At 38.3% G+C, this 16,032-nt stretch overlaps 1 protein-coding gene across 3 annotated transcripts in view; it reads right to left on the bottom strand.

The window, feature by feature from the left end:
* Positions 1 to 16,032, bottom strand: part of shc1 (SHC (Src homology 2 domain containing) transforming protein 1) — a 40,698-nt gene that overhangs the window by 21,164 nt on the left and 3,502 nt on the right. For 2 of the 3 annotated variants that reach the window (XM_058401293.1, XM_058401269.1), the window contains exon 2: positions 1,379 to 1,421. The exons of the other annotated variant lie outside the window; for it this stretch is intronic. In XM_058401293.1, the coding sequence (XP_058257276.1) occupies positions 1,379 to 1,390 (12 nt within the window). In that variant the 5' untranslated portion in view covers positions 1,391 to 1,421. The remainder of the gene's footprint in view (positions 1 to 1,378; positions 1,422 to 16,032) is intronic. 3 annotated transcript variants of the gene reach the window in all.

The raw sequence follows: 16,032 nt of genomic DNA, 5'->3' as shown, positions 1-16,032 counted from the left end.
GTTCTGGGTATAAAACTTAGAAAATGAGAAGAACAAGTAAGCCAGGAATGAGGATATACCCAGGTGTATCGACATGCGGGCCGTTTTCGGACGGTTTCCCTCCACCGGGTGCATGCAGGGGTGTGACTCTAGGCATTGAGGCTGATTCTTGCTCAAATGTACTTCTACAAGGTGTCGATAATTTTGCGTCTGTGCAGTTTTGTGTGGGGCTGCTCTAACAGGAAGTAGCTCAAAGAGGCAATGCACTATGCTTTATGATAAATCATAGTCTGCAGTGACCTATATTTTTAGCTCCCCACAACATTTGCGAAGTGTGCTTATGTTTCAAAAAAAAAATAAAAATAGTGTGTTATACTGACATGCAATAAAAAAAGGAACTCTCAAGACTCTCTATCCAGCTCTCAACCTATTTCGACAAAGTTTGAGTCTGGCTTACTTTCCTTTGCGCAGAAAAATTCCTTCATGTGAATTATGAAAACTGAAGATAAAGTACATCCTGCTGTTTTAGATCAATCTGACACAAGCTGATTTGCTGTGAAGGGGCTTTGCTCAGTGGGGTTTTGGATTTAATGCCCCACAGACTGCATTTCAAATGCAATATTCATCATTTGAAGAGGAATGTTTCATTTATTAATGTTTTAGTAAGATTTGCTGTAAATATTTTCAGGGTAACAAAAGAAATCAGCCAGATTTACAAGTTTACAAGCTTCTTCTTATTCACATTATTCTTATTACCAAGCAGGTTTATGGTATACAGCTGATTTTTCACCCACAAAATAAACAAACAAGCATTTCACTACGTCATACACTGTGTGTGGTCATACCGCAGTACATTTTTGTCTTATTTATCTTTTTCGTGACTTTCTTCTAGATAGCTTTCTTTCTAGCCCTAAACATAAAAGAACTCTGAAAGAAATTTGCAGCAACTCGATACTAACTAAACAAATCACATTACTGAGCCTCCTTATAGGTAAATCTACATGTGTGCAGCTGTCATTTTGTTGAACAAACTGGATTGTCATGAATATCATCTTCCTGGTGTAAACGCTCCAGTGAGTGATTCATAAATAGATTCATTCAGATCCAGGTTGATAAATGAGGACTGTTGTTTCCAGTGAACTTTAAATGTTAAGTCTATTAGCACTTTATAAATGAGGAAATTTATATAAAGAGACTATTCAAGAAAAAAAAAAGGTCACTGGGGTGCATGTAAAATCAAACGAGTTCTTTCTGCTTAAGAGCATATTAGACGCAAGTCAATAACGAACAGTAAACCAATGAGGTCTGGGAGTGAGCTAAGACATTATCAGCCTCTATGCCTCAGGAGACCCATGTGGGGGTGTGTGTGTGTGTGTGTGTGTGTTTGTCAAAAGCTTACCACATAGTCCATTGGACAACACTGCTTTTGTGTGTCTGTTACCCTAGAAACACCACAAAGTGCACACAAACTCATTAACAAAACATATACACAAATACGCATAGAATCCACTTTTTTGATGATCATGGACCAACATCTACTTTATCACAATTCATTACAATTGGCCTATGAACATTGTTTACTAGGTACAGTGAATACAATGAATATATTTTTTTCACACGAACACTGTTTCCAAATCCATTTTGCAAGTCTCTCATTCTGCAATGAACAAATGTGTGTATAATGTGATACTCTAATGAATCACATAATACTCATCCTGCTAGAATGTGACTTTTTAAGCTCTTATTCCCAGAAGCCAAAAAAACGGAATTTGTCTTGTTTTTGTTTTGTCCATGTTCAGCACTATTTTTTTGTTATGTGACACTCCACAGTGGTGTTTAATACTTCATAAGAAATTGGACACAGTGCTCCGTGGAAAAGAAAAAAAAAAGGTTAGTTTTTTCACACAAATCTTTAGATCTTTAAAGTAAATGGTGATATCAAACCCATCTTCAACCACTAATATTCTATGTAAGGTTATACCAACAGAGGTAAAAACATTTCACACTGTGTTCTTTCTAATTTTCTAATAGACTTGTGCTGATAAAATAATTTGTTTGTTTATAGTGAATGAAAGTTGATTTCAATTTCACTGGCACAAGGGAAGGCCAATGTACTGGTGCAAACTGGAGCAAAGACTGAAACCCCATTCACACCCCAGGTTCCAGTGCTATTGGCCAAGAACAGGACTCTGAGACTACACTGGGTGCAAATCCACCCCACAAATAGTGATTATCTATCTATCTATCTATCTATCTATCTATCTATCTATCTATCTATGTCCATTCATCCATGTTAATGCTACAACACACACAACTTTTTATATTATGAATTGTAGTCATCCATCCATATATCTATCTATCTGTCTGTCTATTCATCCATCCATGTTAATGCTACAACACACACAACTTTTTATATTATGAATTGTAGTCATCCATCCATCCATCTATCTATCCATCCATCCATCCATCCATCCATCCGTCAATCTATCTAATTCATAGTCAGAAATGTTATCTCTATTCCTTTTATGAAATCCTCAAAGAAAAAAAATTAATTTACTGGATATTCGCTCCATTGTACTCAATTGTTGCTTATTGTTTACAAAAGAAGAAGTGGTGTTGGTTTGGGAGTGCTTGACGCAGAGAAAGTTAGTTCAACCGTCCTGATCGGTACCTGCCTGTGAAGAACAGGTCCATTTGACAATACATGCACAAAAACACACACACACACACACACACGTACACGTACACGCACATGCGCACAAAGCTTTATCTATGAACAATAACTGCCACACCTGACCGTAGCCCTGCACTCTGATATGCGGAATACAGCTTAAGTGTGTGTGTGTGTGTGTGTGTGTGTGTGTGAGAGAGAGTGTCTACTATGATCACCAAGTGTGCAAAACATACAGAGACAGAAGTGGTCGTGCTCAGACACAACTGTGGTATGATAAGAATGATCAGATATGAGGAGGAGGGAGCAGAGGTGCATATTTGCCCCCACCTGCCTGCCTTTCGCTCAGATACAAAGAATAACAAGAAACTGAGAGCTCGATATGAGTCCACTCAGTACACCGTCTCTAAAGGCAGTTACCAACAGCAACACTTCCGGAACATTCTGTGCCCTTAGGAAAGAGTATATTTGTCTTTTACGTGGCTCAGTGTGAGAGACTGAGGCAATTGTTAAAACAATGGGGAAAAAACTGCCAATCCTTTCTTTCAATCACTGATCATAAGTAAACCAGTCAGGATGGAGAATATGACAGTAACATATTCAGTCAGCTCTTAATACAGAAATATACACTTTATAATGCACACAGAACAGCACCGAGTCAGTATTAGGTATTAGCAGGTGTTGTGCTGGATTGTACATTTACATAATAATAATAATAATAATAATAATAATAATAATATATGTAGCGTGTTCACACTGAAAATTCCAACAAGAAGAAGCGCACTTCTATAAGTATACAGATGATGCACTTATTCACCCGATACAGCGAATGTCGGACGCTTCATATGCACTCAACACTTGCAGCTTTGCTTACATAAGGAAAAGGGGCGGAGCTACCAGGCAATGGCAATGTACGAGGAAAAAAAGTGTACAAGATGCATCACAAATGACTTTTAAATTAGACCATGTTGTACGATTTATTTATTTATTTATTTTTAACATTGTAAAAATTCACAGCATTCTGCTGAAGCTAGCGGAGCAGAAAACATTACAAGCATTACGTGCAACTGACCGGGAAATTTTTCTACTTCCATTTACTAAAATGACTGAACTGTGACTTCTTAAAAAGTAGACAAAAGGTATATGCAAAAACCAGAAACAAGAGACTCATCTCATCATTTTAGTTCCTAAAACTTGTTACCCAACAAAATTCCTGTGCTTGTACAATATCAGCATTTTCTATCAATAACCTAGACTGCCAAGGCCACATAATGAACTGAAACTAATTTTAGACTTCTTATGACAACATAAAAGATCTCAGTTTTGTGCCATGGCTTTGGCAAACTGTCTCTTGTCCAAGTCAGTCAGATCCTCCCCACCGTCTGTCAGGCCGCTCCCCTGCCCTTCCCCCGCTGTACACACACATGGTCACACACACACTCACACACACACACACACACACACACAGGAACCACCTGCCTGCATACGAGACACTGAAGCAATTCTGAGGACACAATGTCGTTTGAGGTAAATAATGTTGCTGTTTACCTTCACTGCACACTATTACCATGCCAATCTTATTTACATAATAAATTGTAAATCAGTAGAAGGGCAGCTGTTATACTTGACCACTGTTTATGATAAAAATGGTTACAGTGACCGGCATTTGGCAGACCCCCTTATCCAGAGTGACTCACATTTTATACAACTGAGCAACTGGGGGTTAAGGACCTTGCTCAAGGGCCCAGCAGCAGCAGCTTGGTGGACCTGGGATTTGGACTCATAACCTTCCGATCAGTAGCCCAAAACCTTAACCTATAAGCTACCACATCAAACATGCACCTGGTAGTTGTGGTACTCACTGCTTCTCTTGATCTATTATCATATGAGGCTGATATACACTGCTGAATTTTATATACAAATGCCAAATCTCCTTCTAGATGTTTCATTTTAGTGGAAAGCTTAACACTCTCCTTGTGTCTAGATACCAGGATGGATGACTATGACTTACAGATTTGCTACAGATCTGTCAATCACACTGCATGTTCATTACTGCCTTCTTCTGCATAACAAATATCCCATATAAACTATTGCATTCTGACACCGTACATATCTAACAGATAAAATAAAATACACAAATGCAACAACGTGTTTTGTGGTATTATTAAAAGAATAAAGTGCAGGGTCATGTCTTGGGCTTACATGGCTGCCTCTGGAACAGACTCACTAATCTTTATAGATGATATATCTCATGATGGTAGCAGCAGAAAGAAGTCTGAAATTTACAGTAACATTTTGTTTGCCAATTTACAGAGAAAAGCATTCAAATTAATCAGAAGGAGCTTCATCATGTAGCATGAGAATAATCCTAAACACACTGCCAAGCCAACACAAACACAGCACGGGGGGGTAGTGGAAGGTTTTAGACTAGCCAAGTCAATCACCAGACTTTAACTACAACAGCATTTCACCTCCCGGAGAGGAGACTGAAGGGAGAAACCCCCAAAGACAGGAAATTTTTTGTACCACAAAAAACCCCAACCCAAATATCACAACATGGGATCTACAACCAAATAATTATATGATATTATATGAGTTGCCTGTTCCTATACTTTTGCTCACACAACATGGATGGACTGATACAAAAGGTTCCATGTTTAACACATCTAGATGTAAATAAAAGGAAATAAAAACTCAATACACACATTGTCTCATATCCTCCTTTGATCCCAATCCCAGGTGTCTGTGGTGTAAAGACATCCGAATAAATTAGCTGTTCCAATAGTTTTGGAGGGGACTGTATGTCTATATGTCTATTAAAGGGAATAATGTATTACTTTTATATCACTCAGTGTTCTGAGAAAAAAAAGTTTGTTCTGAGGTTGAGGGCATATTGTGAACTTCAAAACACAGGAAATGTGCAGCTGACTCCTCAGGTCCTCCCACGGCATCAGTGAAACCTTGCGGTTTCAATCAGACTGATGCAACTAGCCTTAGGTCAGGGGTGTCTAAACATTTCTCAAAGCGGTCAAGACAAAACTAGATGAAAATAGCGGAGTGCTGCACACCAAAATTTTATTTATGAATTCTGCAAAATACTGCATATATACACTCACTGTCCAATTTAATAGGAAAACACCAATGACACCTGCTCATTCATACAGCTTTCTAATCAGCCAATCACGTAGCAGGTACAGGCCAAGCACTTCAGTTATTTCTCACATGAAACATCAGAATGGGAAAAATCTGAACTCTGTGACTTGAACCCGTGGCATGGTTGTTGAGAACAGATGGGCTGGTTTGAGTATTTCAGAAACTGCTGATCTGGAATTTTTTACGCATTACACTCTCTTGGGTTTGAACACAATGGTGCAAAAAACAAAACATCAAAACAAAATACTTAAATGGAGCAATCATAAGTAACTAAACCGATTACGATCATTCTGAATGAAATTTCTATCCAAACAAAAAGACATAATCCATTTAATGATCTTAAGCAGAAGAATTACACTCACATTTAAAATCTGTTCTGCATGCCCACATTAGCGTCTAATGAGGCACACTAATAAACATGGTAGCTACAAGAAACAGTTTATTTAAAACTCCGAAAATCATTACAAGGTCTGACTGAAGGCATGCGATCATTTTTCAAGATAACTGCACTCTATAACTCAGGCTACATCCCAGATGTCAAGTACAGATGGAAAAAAAAATTATTTGTAAAGAACATAAATATCTTTGTATGGATTAAGTCTCACTGGCGGTATGTGCTTTCACTTGAAGTGGGCAGAACCTCAATGTGGCCTTCGTTCTTTTATGTGCTCTATAATTACAGGGTTCACAGGAGGAGGAAGTCTGGCTGGATCTACAGTAGTGTGAGGCGGAATTTAAATTCAGGAACGGTGAGGGTCAGACCGTCTGTAAATGAATATCATCACTGCAAACACAGTGTTAACCCATTGCTTCAGTTTGGTAAGAATCTGATTTGTTACTTGGAATTGAAAAGCTTTAACATGACCTTCGATTAAGTATCTACTGCCTTCGATTCAGTATCTACTACCTTCGATCCAGTATCTTCTGCCTTCGATTCAGTATCTACTACCTTCGATTCAGTATCTACCACCTTCGATTCAGTATCTGCTACCTTCGATCCAGTATCTACTACCTTCGATTCAGTATCCACTGCCTTCGATTCAGTATCCATTGCCTTCGATTCAGCATCTACTGCCTTCGATTCAATATCCACTGCCTCCGATTCTGTACCTACTGCCTTCGATTCAGTATCCATGAGATTTCATTCACTATCCACTAGATTTCATTCCCTATCTATGCATTCAATTCCGTACATACTGAAATTAATTCAGTATCTACTACATTCGATTCAGTATCTAGTGCATTCAATTCAGTATTTTCAGTATTCAGTACATACTGATCAGTGTATATGTATGAATACAATCCAGATCCTGTACATCCTCTATGTTGGCATTGTCATTTGACCTACGATGTCATAATAACCGTTTTTTTTTTCTTCCCCCCAAAAACTGCAACTGTTGTTGTTTTTTACTTGTTTAAACAATTTAACTATTTATTCAGGTGCTGTAATACAGGTACCTTTCAACCACAAGGAACAGTGTTTAATACCACTTCCACGTAATAAGAGCTGACATCCTGCCTTCCTCTATTATAAATTCTGACAGCTCTTCTGTGCCAGTCCCGTTGCATTATGGGACATCACAGTGTGCATTGCCTCTACACTGCAGAAATTCTTCAAAGCAGCAGGTCATTTGGATATATCTCACCAACCAATCCTGACCTTATTATTACTATTATTATTACTAATATCAATTATTAAACCTATTTTGTGACATTCTTCGAATAAACTTGTGAATTCAGTACATGTCTCAGACATGGGTAAAGCCCACTTGTGCCACCCTCACTGTGGTGACTCAGTGGTTCTATGTTAGTGACCACAAGACTGTAAGCTTCAGTCAAGGCTGATGTTGTGCCCGTGAGCAAAATCCCTCTCCGCTCAGTCATTTAAGTCACAGCGTCAGGCAGGTGAATGCACGTAAATGCAAAAGTGGAGTTGATTTATTTCTCCAGGTAGCTCTTAATGCACCTGCAGCCACTGCAATGTTATCACACACGGCCTGCCACTCTAGGATTGCGGCGATATGGCACTGACACAACACACCTAATATTCATGCCTGTCGATGATTAACAAAGTTAGTCTGAACTCGGTGTGAACTCCAGGTGCGAGAGTTCCCCATGGTGTACAAGAGCACGGTGGGAGCCTGAACACGGTGTAGTGCATACTTCAAACGGGTCTGCCTTTTAAATGTGGGCTGCTTTGTGCCCTCATTGTCAGGAAAGATAAAAAAAAAGAAAGATATCTCACATAAGGAAGATGCAACATGAACTAGAATTCACACAATGAAATGTACTTCCCCCAACAAAAATGTCTGCCATCTCCATTACCTTAAACCACACAACCTGACCTGATTTGCAGGTCTGTGACAGCTGTGTACAAACCCTGGCTATGTGACGTGATATTGAACGAGCACAAGAACTGCTTTGGGAGAACTTGCAGGTTGTAAATTGATGGTGTATTAAAATTCAGAGCCTCCCAGAGCACAAACAGCAGTTCTATTTTAGGCTCTCTCTCCTCCCTGCAAGCGCAGACACATTATGTTGCACTAAAACAGTCTCCCTCCTTTCCTTCAACTCTCGCTCTTCACGCCCTCTCTTCACGCAGAGAACAGGCTTCCAATTAAGGAACTTGAGTTGCAGAAGTTTTCTCTGCGGGCCTTTGCAATCAATTCAAATCGGAGTATCGCTGCTGTGTCCCATACCCAATGGAATAGCCGTCTGTCTCAAATACTGGAAAGGTTTTCAAAATCTGACATGAAACTGTTGGAAATTTCATTAAAAGCGTCATGATTAGACACTTCCACCTAAACCTTTGAGGTAAAATCCACCCTGAACTTAAATATACACTAATCTTTAAAAGTAACCTGCAATCATTATTGACATTTCAATGTCCTTTACTCAGATTTGTCTAGTCTCAGTTTTTTTATGTTACCCACAATGAAAAATCTACCTAAACTGACTAGAGTGATACAGTAATGCTGTAGTCTGTTCTTTTCTCAACATTTACAGCACATGGCAGACACCCTTATCCAAAATCTTATCTTACAATTAATCTAATTTTAGACAACATTTAGTTGAGGGTTAAGGACCTTGCTCAAGGGCCCAACAGTGGCAGCTTGGTGGACCTGGGATTCAAACTCACAACCTTCCGATCAGGAGCCCAACATCTTAACCACTAAGCTACCACATCCCATCTCAATTTACAATCTGTACACTGTGCTTAAAGGCAATTTGTAAGAATCTACACCTTTCACATGAGTGTTGTCTGAGGCCCCACTACTTCATCACAAACAATGAAACCTGACAGTTTTTTCTATTAGATGCCATTGTAACTGTGCTGGTAATAGCTGCGTCCCAAACTTATTATACTTTTCCACTATTCTACGCCATTATTTTCTATAAACTGTGTGATCAATAGTGTGTTCCCTGATGATGCGCTTATTCAAACAAAACAAAAAAACATGAAGTGTGAAATGTTGAACATTTCATGCACTCAACACTTGCAGCTTTATTTATGTAACTGAAAAGGGGCGGGGCTACCAGGCACTGACGCTGGATGAGAAGACTTTTGCAAGATGGCTGATGACTTTCTGGTGGACAAAATCTTCTACAAATGTCTTTTAAATTAGCTCACGCGGTGTGATTTTTTACTTAAAATTCACAGAATTCTACTAAAGCTAGCGGCATCACATTATGTGCGTTTGGAACCATTTGCCATCGAATGGAAACGGCTTATACTTCTGCTTAGTTAGTGTTGCATTCTTCGATGATAGTACCTTTCATAAATTCATACACTAGACTATATAGCACATAGTGAATAGTGTAAGTGTGTAGTAGTCATTTGGGATGCAGCTACTGTCCCTCTGTGGTGTCAGTTCCAAAGAATTAGCAGCAGACTCCCAGAACACAGGTGAAATTTTCCTTTAACGCTATTCTTACTTCTTCTGAACTGTCTACAGGAAGAAACAAAAAAACAATGTTCCAAGCACCTTAGTAACAGTTTCCTGTCCTTACATGTTGCAACAGACAGATCAGTAAAAAAAAAAAGAAAAGAAAAGAAAAAGAAAAGATCATTGTGGAGGAAAAAAATACTTGAAAACATGACACAAGTTAATTCTTAAGCAGCTAGAAGTCGGAGTCTGTCAGAGTTTCAGAACTCGGGTTTAGAGGATCATTAAGTCGGTGTATATTTATCTTTCCAGACTTAATATAGGGTCAATGTTTAGATAACAGCACAACGGTTTTTAGTGCTCACTAGTCAAACCGCCCACATCCCTTTGCGAAGTGTTCGAAGTTCACTTGTGCCTTATTACTTTTGTGGTTTTCTTTTAGGCTTCTGCAGTGCACAAAATGCGCTGAGGGATGATCGTGTGGGCATCACAGCTTTTAAAGCTCTTCTAACAAGGCCATGTTGTGCAATGTGTGACAGAATAACCAAGCACAGATAAAACTAGTTAAAAAAGAAGAAGAAGAAGAATTTATGACACTACAGCAGCAATACATAAAGGCATGATACCAGTAATTGGGTGTCTGTGTGATACGTCCGCATTTAATCATAATTGTATTTAAAAAAAAATAAAAATAAAAATAAAAACACCCTTATATTAAATGATACGATGAGCTATCTGTCTGGTAAACGATGTCACTTATTTCATGATTCATACCTGCAATGAAAGAAAAGCAGACTGCAAAGTGAACGCTCTGAAAATATCAAAAGTAAGAACTACAGTGTCTTCAAACAAAACAAAGTGCTATATTTCCTCCCAACAGAGTGATAGACTCATGGTATCCTCAGTCTGTGACCTAGTGAACTAGTATTGATGTGTTCATTTGACTTCAAAGCCCTTTTGAACGTCGTTCTGGATAAAGGTGTCTGCTATATGCCGTAAATGAAACTGTAAATACTATACAAGCTGCCTGATTACAAAAGATCTTAAAACTCAACATGAGGAGATTATGCAAAGAAACACTGCAGTACAAAAGTCAAGGGGGATGACGACAACAAAAACAAAACAAAACGTGGCGATTCAGTGGTTCAGAAAAAACAACAACAAAAAAAAGATTTTATCAAAAAAAAAAGGAAATTAGAAGCAGGTCTGTACTAAAATAATGTAAATATCTGGCTAAAAGTGAATGTGTATATTTTACTTCCTTTACTGGATTAGATGTACGATAGTTTTGTGAGTGCTTACAAAGCTAGAAAAGGAGTAATGTTTACCTGATCTCATACTGAAGTGGAAGTGTGGATTTTGTACTCGATTTGCATTTGCAGAACTTTACACCAATTTTAGTTTTAAATCAGTTACAGCTTTAGGTTTTAGCCCTGGCTTTAAGGCCTAGATCTATTATGTTGTGAAATATTTTGAAAGATATTTGGTAAAATGTTTTTGGTTTATTTCATCAAGTGTATGTTTTATTTAAGGTGTGTGTTTGTGTGTGTGTGTAAGTTAGTTAAGTAGTAGTATTCAGCTCTTCTGCACTGAAACCCTGCTCATTCTGATGTAGATCCATAAGCTAATGCAGTTCATTTCAACTCTACTTGCTAATGTTATAAAGAACACTATACAATAGTAATGCATGAACTTGTATTTGTGTGCATTTCATGGCCGCTATGTAAACCAGGGAAACATAGATGTGCCCTGTCATACTGTATGCTGTATGATTAAAACCAAGATGGTCACTAACATCACTATACCAAAAACCAAAAACACACACACCCCCAAAACCCCAGCCCGAAACACACACACACACACCATAAACACAAACACTTAACCCCTCCCCCAACACATACAGCAGAACCCCTGAAAGTTAAGACAGGTTTCTGAGTGACAGGCAAGTAAAGAAACCTCACTAAGACTGCCATGAGCATGGAAAAAAAACAGACACAAAAAAAGGATAAGGCTAAGGATAAGACTTGGGCCTAATTTTCCCATTAACAAAGTGCTTAGAACCAGCCTTTAAAAAGATCCCTCACTAAATAATGTTTAAAAACAAAATTGCTAATAAACTCTCAAAATTCTTATGTGGCATCATTCACATAAAGCATACTGAATACTGTAATGTGAATATTTATAATGACATCTATAATTTACACAATCTGACTTGAGTGAGAACACTGTTGCCTCACTAAAACTGCCATGAGGAGGGAAAAAAACAACCCAGAACCCACACACACAAAAAAAAAAAATCCAGGCAGTGGGATGGAAAATAACTGAGAGGATGTTGTGTTCTTAAAATGATCCCACACATCCACAGAAAGGAAAGGAGGTCATTTCACACTTTTGACCATTTGGATATGAAGTGCACTTTTTTAAAAAATTTTTTAGGAGAGCACATTTTCACACTCACCTCATCGAAATGGATCATCTGGAACATTCATCAGGATCATTGCAAATGTACAATATTGGTATCGTCAGTTGGTGTTTGGGGGGGGGGGGGGGTTGGATTTTAGTCTTGTAGTCATGGTCTGGTTTTTGCACTAGTCTTTAACCCTGGTGTTGAAAAGCTGTGATGTTTAGAGCACAGAAATCAAATGTAGCTTTCCTACTGATTTTATTTATTTATTAAAGGTAGATATTAAATGTGTCAGTCATCACATACACTCTATTTCTCAGCACCATATCTTAAACCATGATACAAAGCAATGGTACTACATTTTTAAACCAAACTCAAATCACTTGTCTTATATTAATACTATAATTACACGTTTGCATTTGGCTGAAGCGCAGTTCAAATGCAACCATTTTTAACCGTAGGCTGAAATCTTGTGCAAGACATAAAGCCACGAGTGTGGGACTGACAGGAAAAGTATATTAAACTGCGTAGCTACATGCACTTCAGGTCTCAGGTGACCCACTTACTGGTTAAGAATGTGTTTTTGGACCTCTGTGTGTGTGCTGAAAACAAGTTTCCACAGAAAATGACTAGTATTTTTAGCAACCAGACCAATGAACGGATGAGACCGAAAGACTCTGCAATTGTGTCTGTGTGTGTGTGACAGAGTCCATAGTCCAAGTGTGTTTTACTAGGAGCTATGAAATGAACAACAGCATTTATAGCATTGCTGCAGCAAAACTGAATATAATCACTGATAAAGCGATTGCTTTAGGACTGTGGGAATAAGGGCCTCCTGTAAAAAATCACTAAAATGTGGCAATGAAATGTTTATTCACCAAGCTTTAATACTTAATTTTAGAACATCTGTAGAATCTCACAGTGTGTGTGAAGAGCACTATGCTATGACAGATTTACGTACACTTTGGGTTAAGGGTGCAAAGATACGCCTTCACTGCGAGTCTGCGAGTTTATCACATGTGATAAGCACACAGGTCAAAATATCTCAACATTTATTGAGCGCTAGTCAATATCAATTTTTTTTTTTTGCTGTTCTCAGATGGACGACTTTTCCGGATGATGCTTGGGAGACGTCATAAAGGGGCCGGACCTCGTAACCGACTGCCAATCATTGAAATGGTAAGCAACTTGACTGACAGGGTTTAAAACGTAAACATATTAATGTCAGTCAACCACAAAAACCTGCAGAGATCCGATAAGGGTTTGTTTAGTAACACGATTTTAAAATGCAACTAATAAAGCCTTTTTTTCCAGAGGTTTGTTGTTTGTTACTTATCGGTCTACCTTCAGTAAAGTCAGTGCAAATTTTGTGGATTTACTTTTGTATTTTGATGCTCTTACTTGACTGAAAATGAAACAGATTAATAGACCAACACACAAGACCGATTTACTTCAGAAGTTAGTGAGCAAAAACAGATCTTTTCCACTATCTTTGTGTGGTAAAGTTGACTGGCTGGCCTGTAAGTGATTTGAGATGGCTGTGCTTCCTCATATTAAAAAAAATAAAAATAAAACACCAACTGCTACTGCTGTAAACTTCCATGAGTGACCTAAACATTGGTCAGCTGTGGTTGATTAGTAGACGAACAAAGATGACCAAGATGCCCCCCCCAGGGTACAGAGTATACGCATTACATTTAGGTTAAATATAATTTATATCATTCTGACTAACCCCAATTAAAGCTCAGCTGTTTCTGTAGGATTTTCTTTACACCTTCTTGGTTTGAAGCTGTGAGCCGCAAAAACAGCTTACTGTCTCACTTGGAGAGAGGTATCAATCAGGAGAAGGGAATAAAATAACTTAGTACCATAGAACAAGGTAAAGACCATCATCATCATCGTCATCTCCTGCCCCTAAACTTAAAAATTGCTGAAACTTTCAGAATAAAAAAGCAAAGAAAGGCCTAGCTGAGCAATCCTTCTCAAGACCTTCAATTTTAAGCTTAAAGCTAAGCTCTAAAGTTGTTCGTTTAAAGCTAAGCAATAAACTCGGCTAAACTGAAGGCTTAACACTTAGCCATGACCTTAAGTAGTCTCTGCAAAAATTTTGGGCAACTCTCAGAAAACTGTGTGTGAAGAGTAAAGACAGGGGCTCTTTTTTTTTTTTTCTTTTTAGCTGGAACCCCAACAGCTACTGCTCGTGAAACAAAATGCAGGCTATGTTTATATCAGTCACCTGCTGTGGTGTGTGTCGCCAGCTGTTACTTAAGACTGTGTGTGCTGAGACAACCTGTGATTTCCGAGACACACTAATGGCTGTGTAGAGCTTAAAGACTAACAGTGCTGTTGTGCCATGGCAAGGACGATTATTGTTGAAGTTGAAACTGTTTGATTTTCTGTTGAGTTTTTCCTTATCATTGTACGGTTGTTACTTAAAAAAAATTAATAAACCTCCTGTGTGTGCACCAGCACTGTGGTCTACAAGCTTAGTAATGCACATTTTAAGATCTGTGTCATCGATATGGGTTTACAGATGCTCTGTGCATTTACATGGAAGCCTATCGTGATCGTATCTGACCCTGACAGATCCATATAGAGAAGGATTTTGTCTCCTTAGACGCATTAAATTTCTTTAATTTTTAACAAAGATAATTTGAGGTTATAGTGAAACACAAGACTAATAATAATAACAGAAATGTCCCAGTTACAGTAATACTCTGTCGAAGAAGGCTGAAACACAACAAACTGTCTAAAGTAAGTGCTTCCTTCGCTAAAACAGGTGGAAAAGGTTCGAAGTCCTGATGCAACAGACACCATTGTTTAAAAGTAAAATACAAATTGTGTAATATATTGAATATTCTGTTCACTACTGTCTTTGTGTAGGTGTGTGCGTGTGTTAAAGCTGTGCATCATTCAGCATTTGGATTATAGGAATACACCTGATCCCCAGGCCACCAAACCTCTATGAAGACTTAAAATCATCAATTATTAAGACATAGCACAGCTGAATTCTTGAATCAGAAGGTGGGCCTTCGTTTCCCAGAACACCAGGGCTCTGACTTTAGCTTGATTTGTACCATTAATGAGAGGTTTATATTAATTTGCTCGTTCTAATACATTATAATTTCTACAGTAACAGTACATTCACAGGGACTGTGATCAATACGGATGAACACTCCACATAACCTACCATTACAGTTTTGTCTAATAAAGACAAAAGTACAATCACTGACATCTGGAAGCTTTCAGTTGGTAGATATTTCAGTAACGTGTGTGTGTGAGTAACAGTCAGTACGCTTCCAGGCAGTGATGAGTTTTTATTATTAATAACTGCAAGAGACTAGTGAGTGAATTTTTTTGTTGTTGTTTTTTTTTATAGCTGCTGTAACAGGTACTAACTTGTCTTGCAGATATTCATTAACAAATAAAACAGTAGCTGTGTCCCATATGCAGTACTACACACTGTGCACTGTGTAGTTTACAGTCTAGTGTATGAATTTTAAGAAAGGTAGTATCGTCTCAAAAGAAACGCTAATGATTTTACCAACTTGACGTACATGCCTTTTCCCAGTTATGGGTCAATGACGCCAAATGCGTCCAGGTACGTGGAAGTACACTTCTTCTTGTTGGAGTTTTCAGTGAGAACAAAATACTCATACTATTTCCACTACAAAATGAGGTAGAATGGTACAGAAGTGTGTGATTTGTGACCACTCTGGTGTGGAATATTTTCACACAACCGCATGCTCCATCATGTGCAAATCCTTACTCATAGGATTGTATTATATGGATTCTAGCATCTAGAATGTTTAATGAAATGCCTGTTGTTCTGGTAAGTCATGACTTGGAACAAAGTGAGGAAGTAAACCAAAGCATGGGAATGAAGTTGGAATGCTGGCAGGGTGGCGCTGGGGAGTGAATACTGCTTTAGTCATGCT

Source organism: Hemibagrus wyckioides, linkage group LG01 (assembly GCF_019097595.1).
Source record: "Hemibagrus wyckioides isolate EC202008001 linkage group LG01, SWU_Hwy_1.0, whole genome shotgun sequence".
Lineage (NCBI taxonomy): Eukaryota > Metazoa > Chordata > Actinopteri > Siluriformes > Bagridae > Hemibagrus > Hemibagrus wyckioides.
This window is presented reverse-complemented; position numbering and strand designations above follow the sequence as displayed.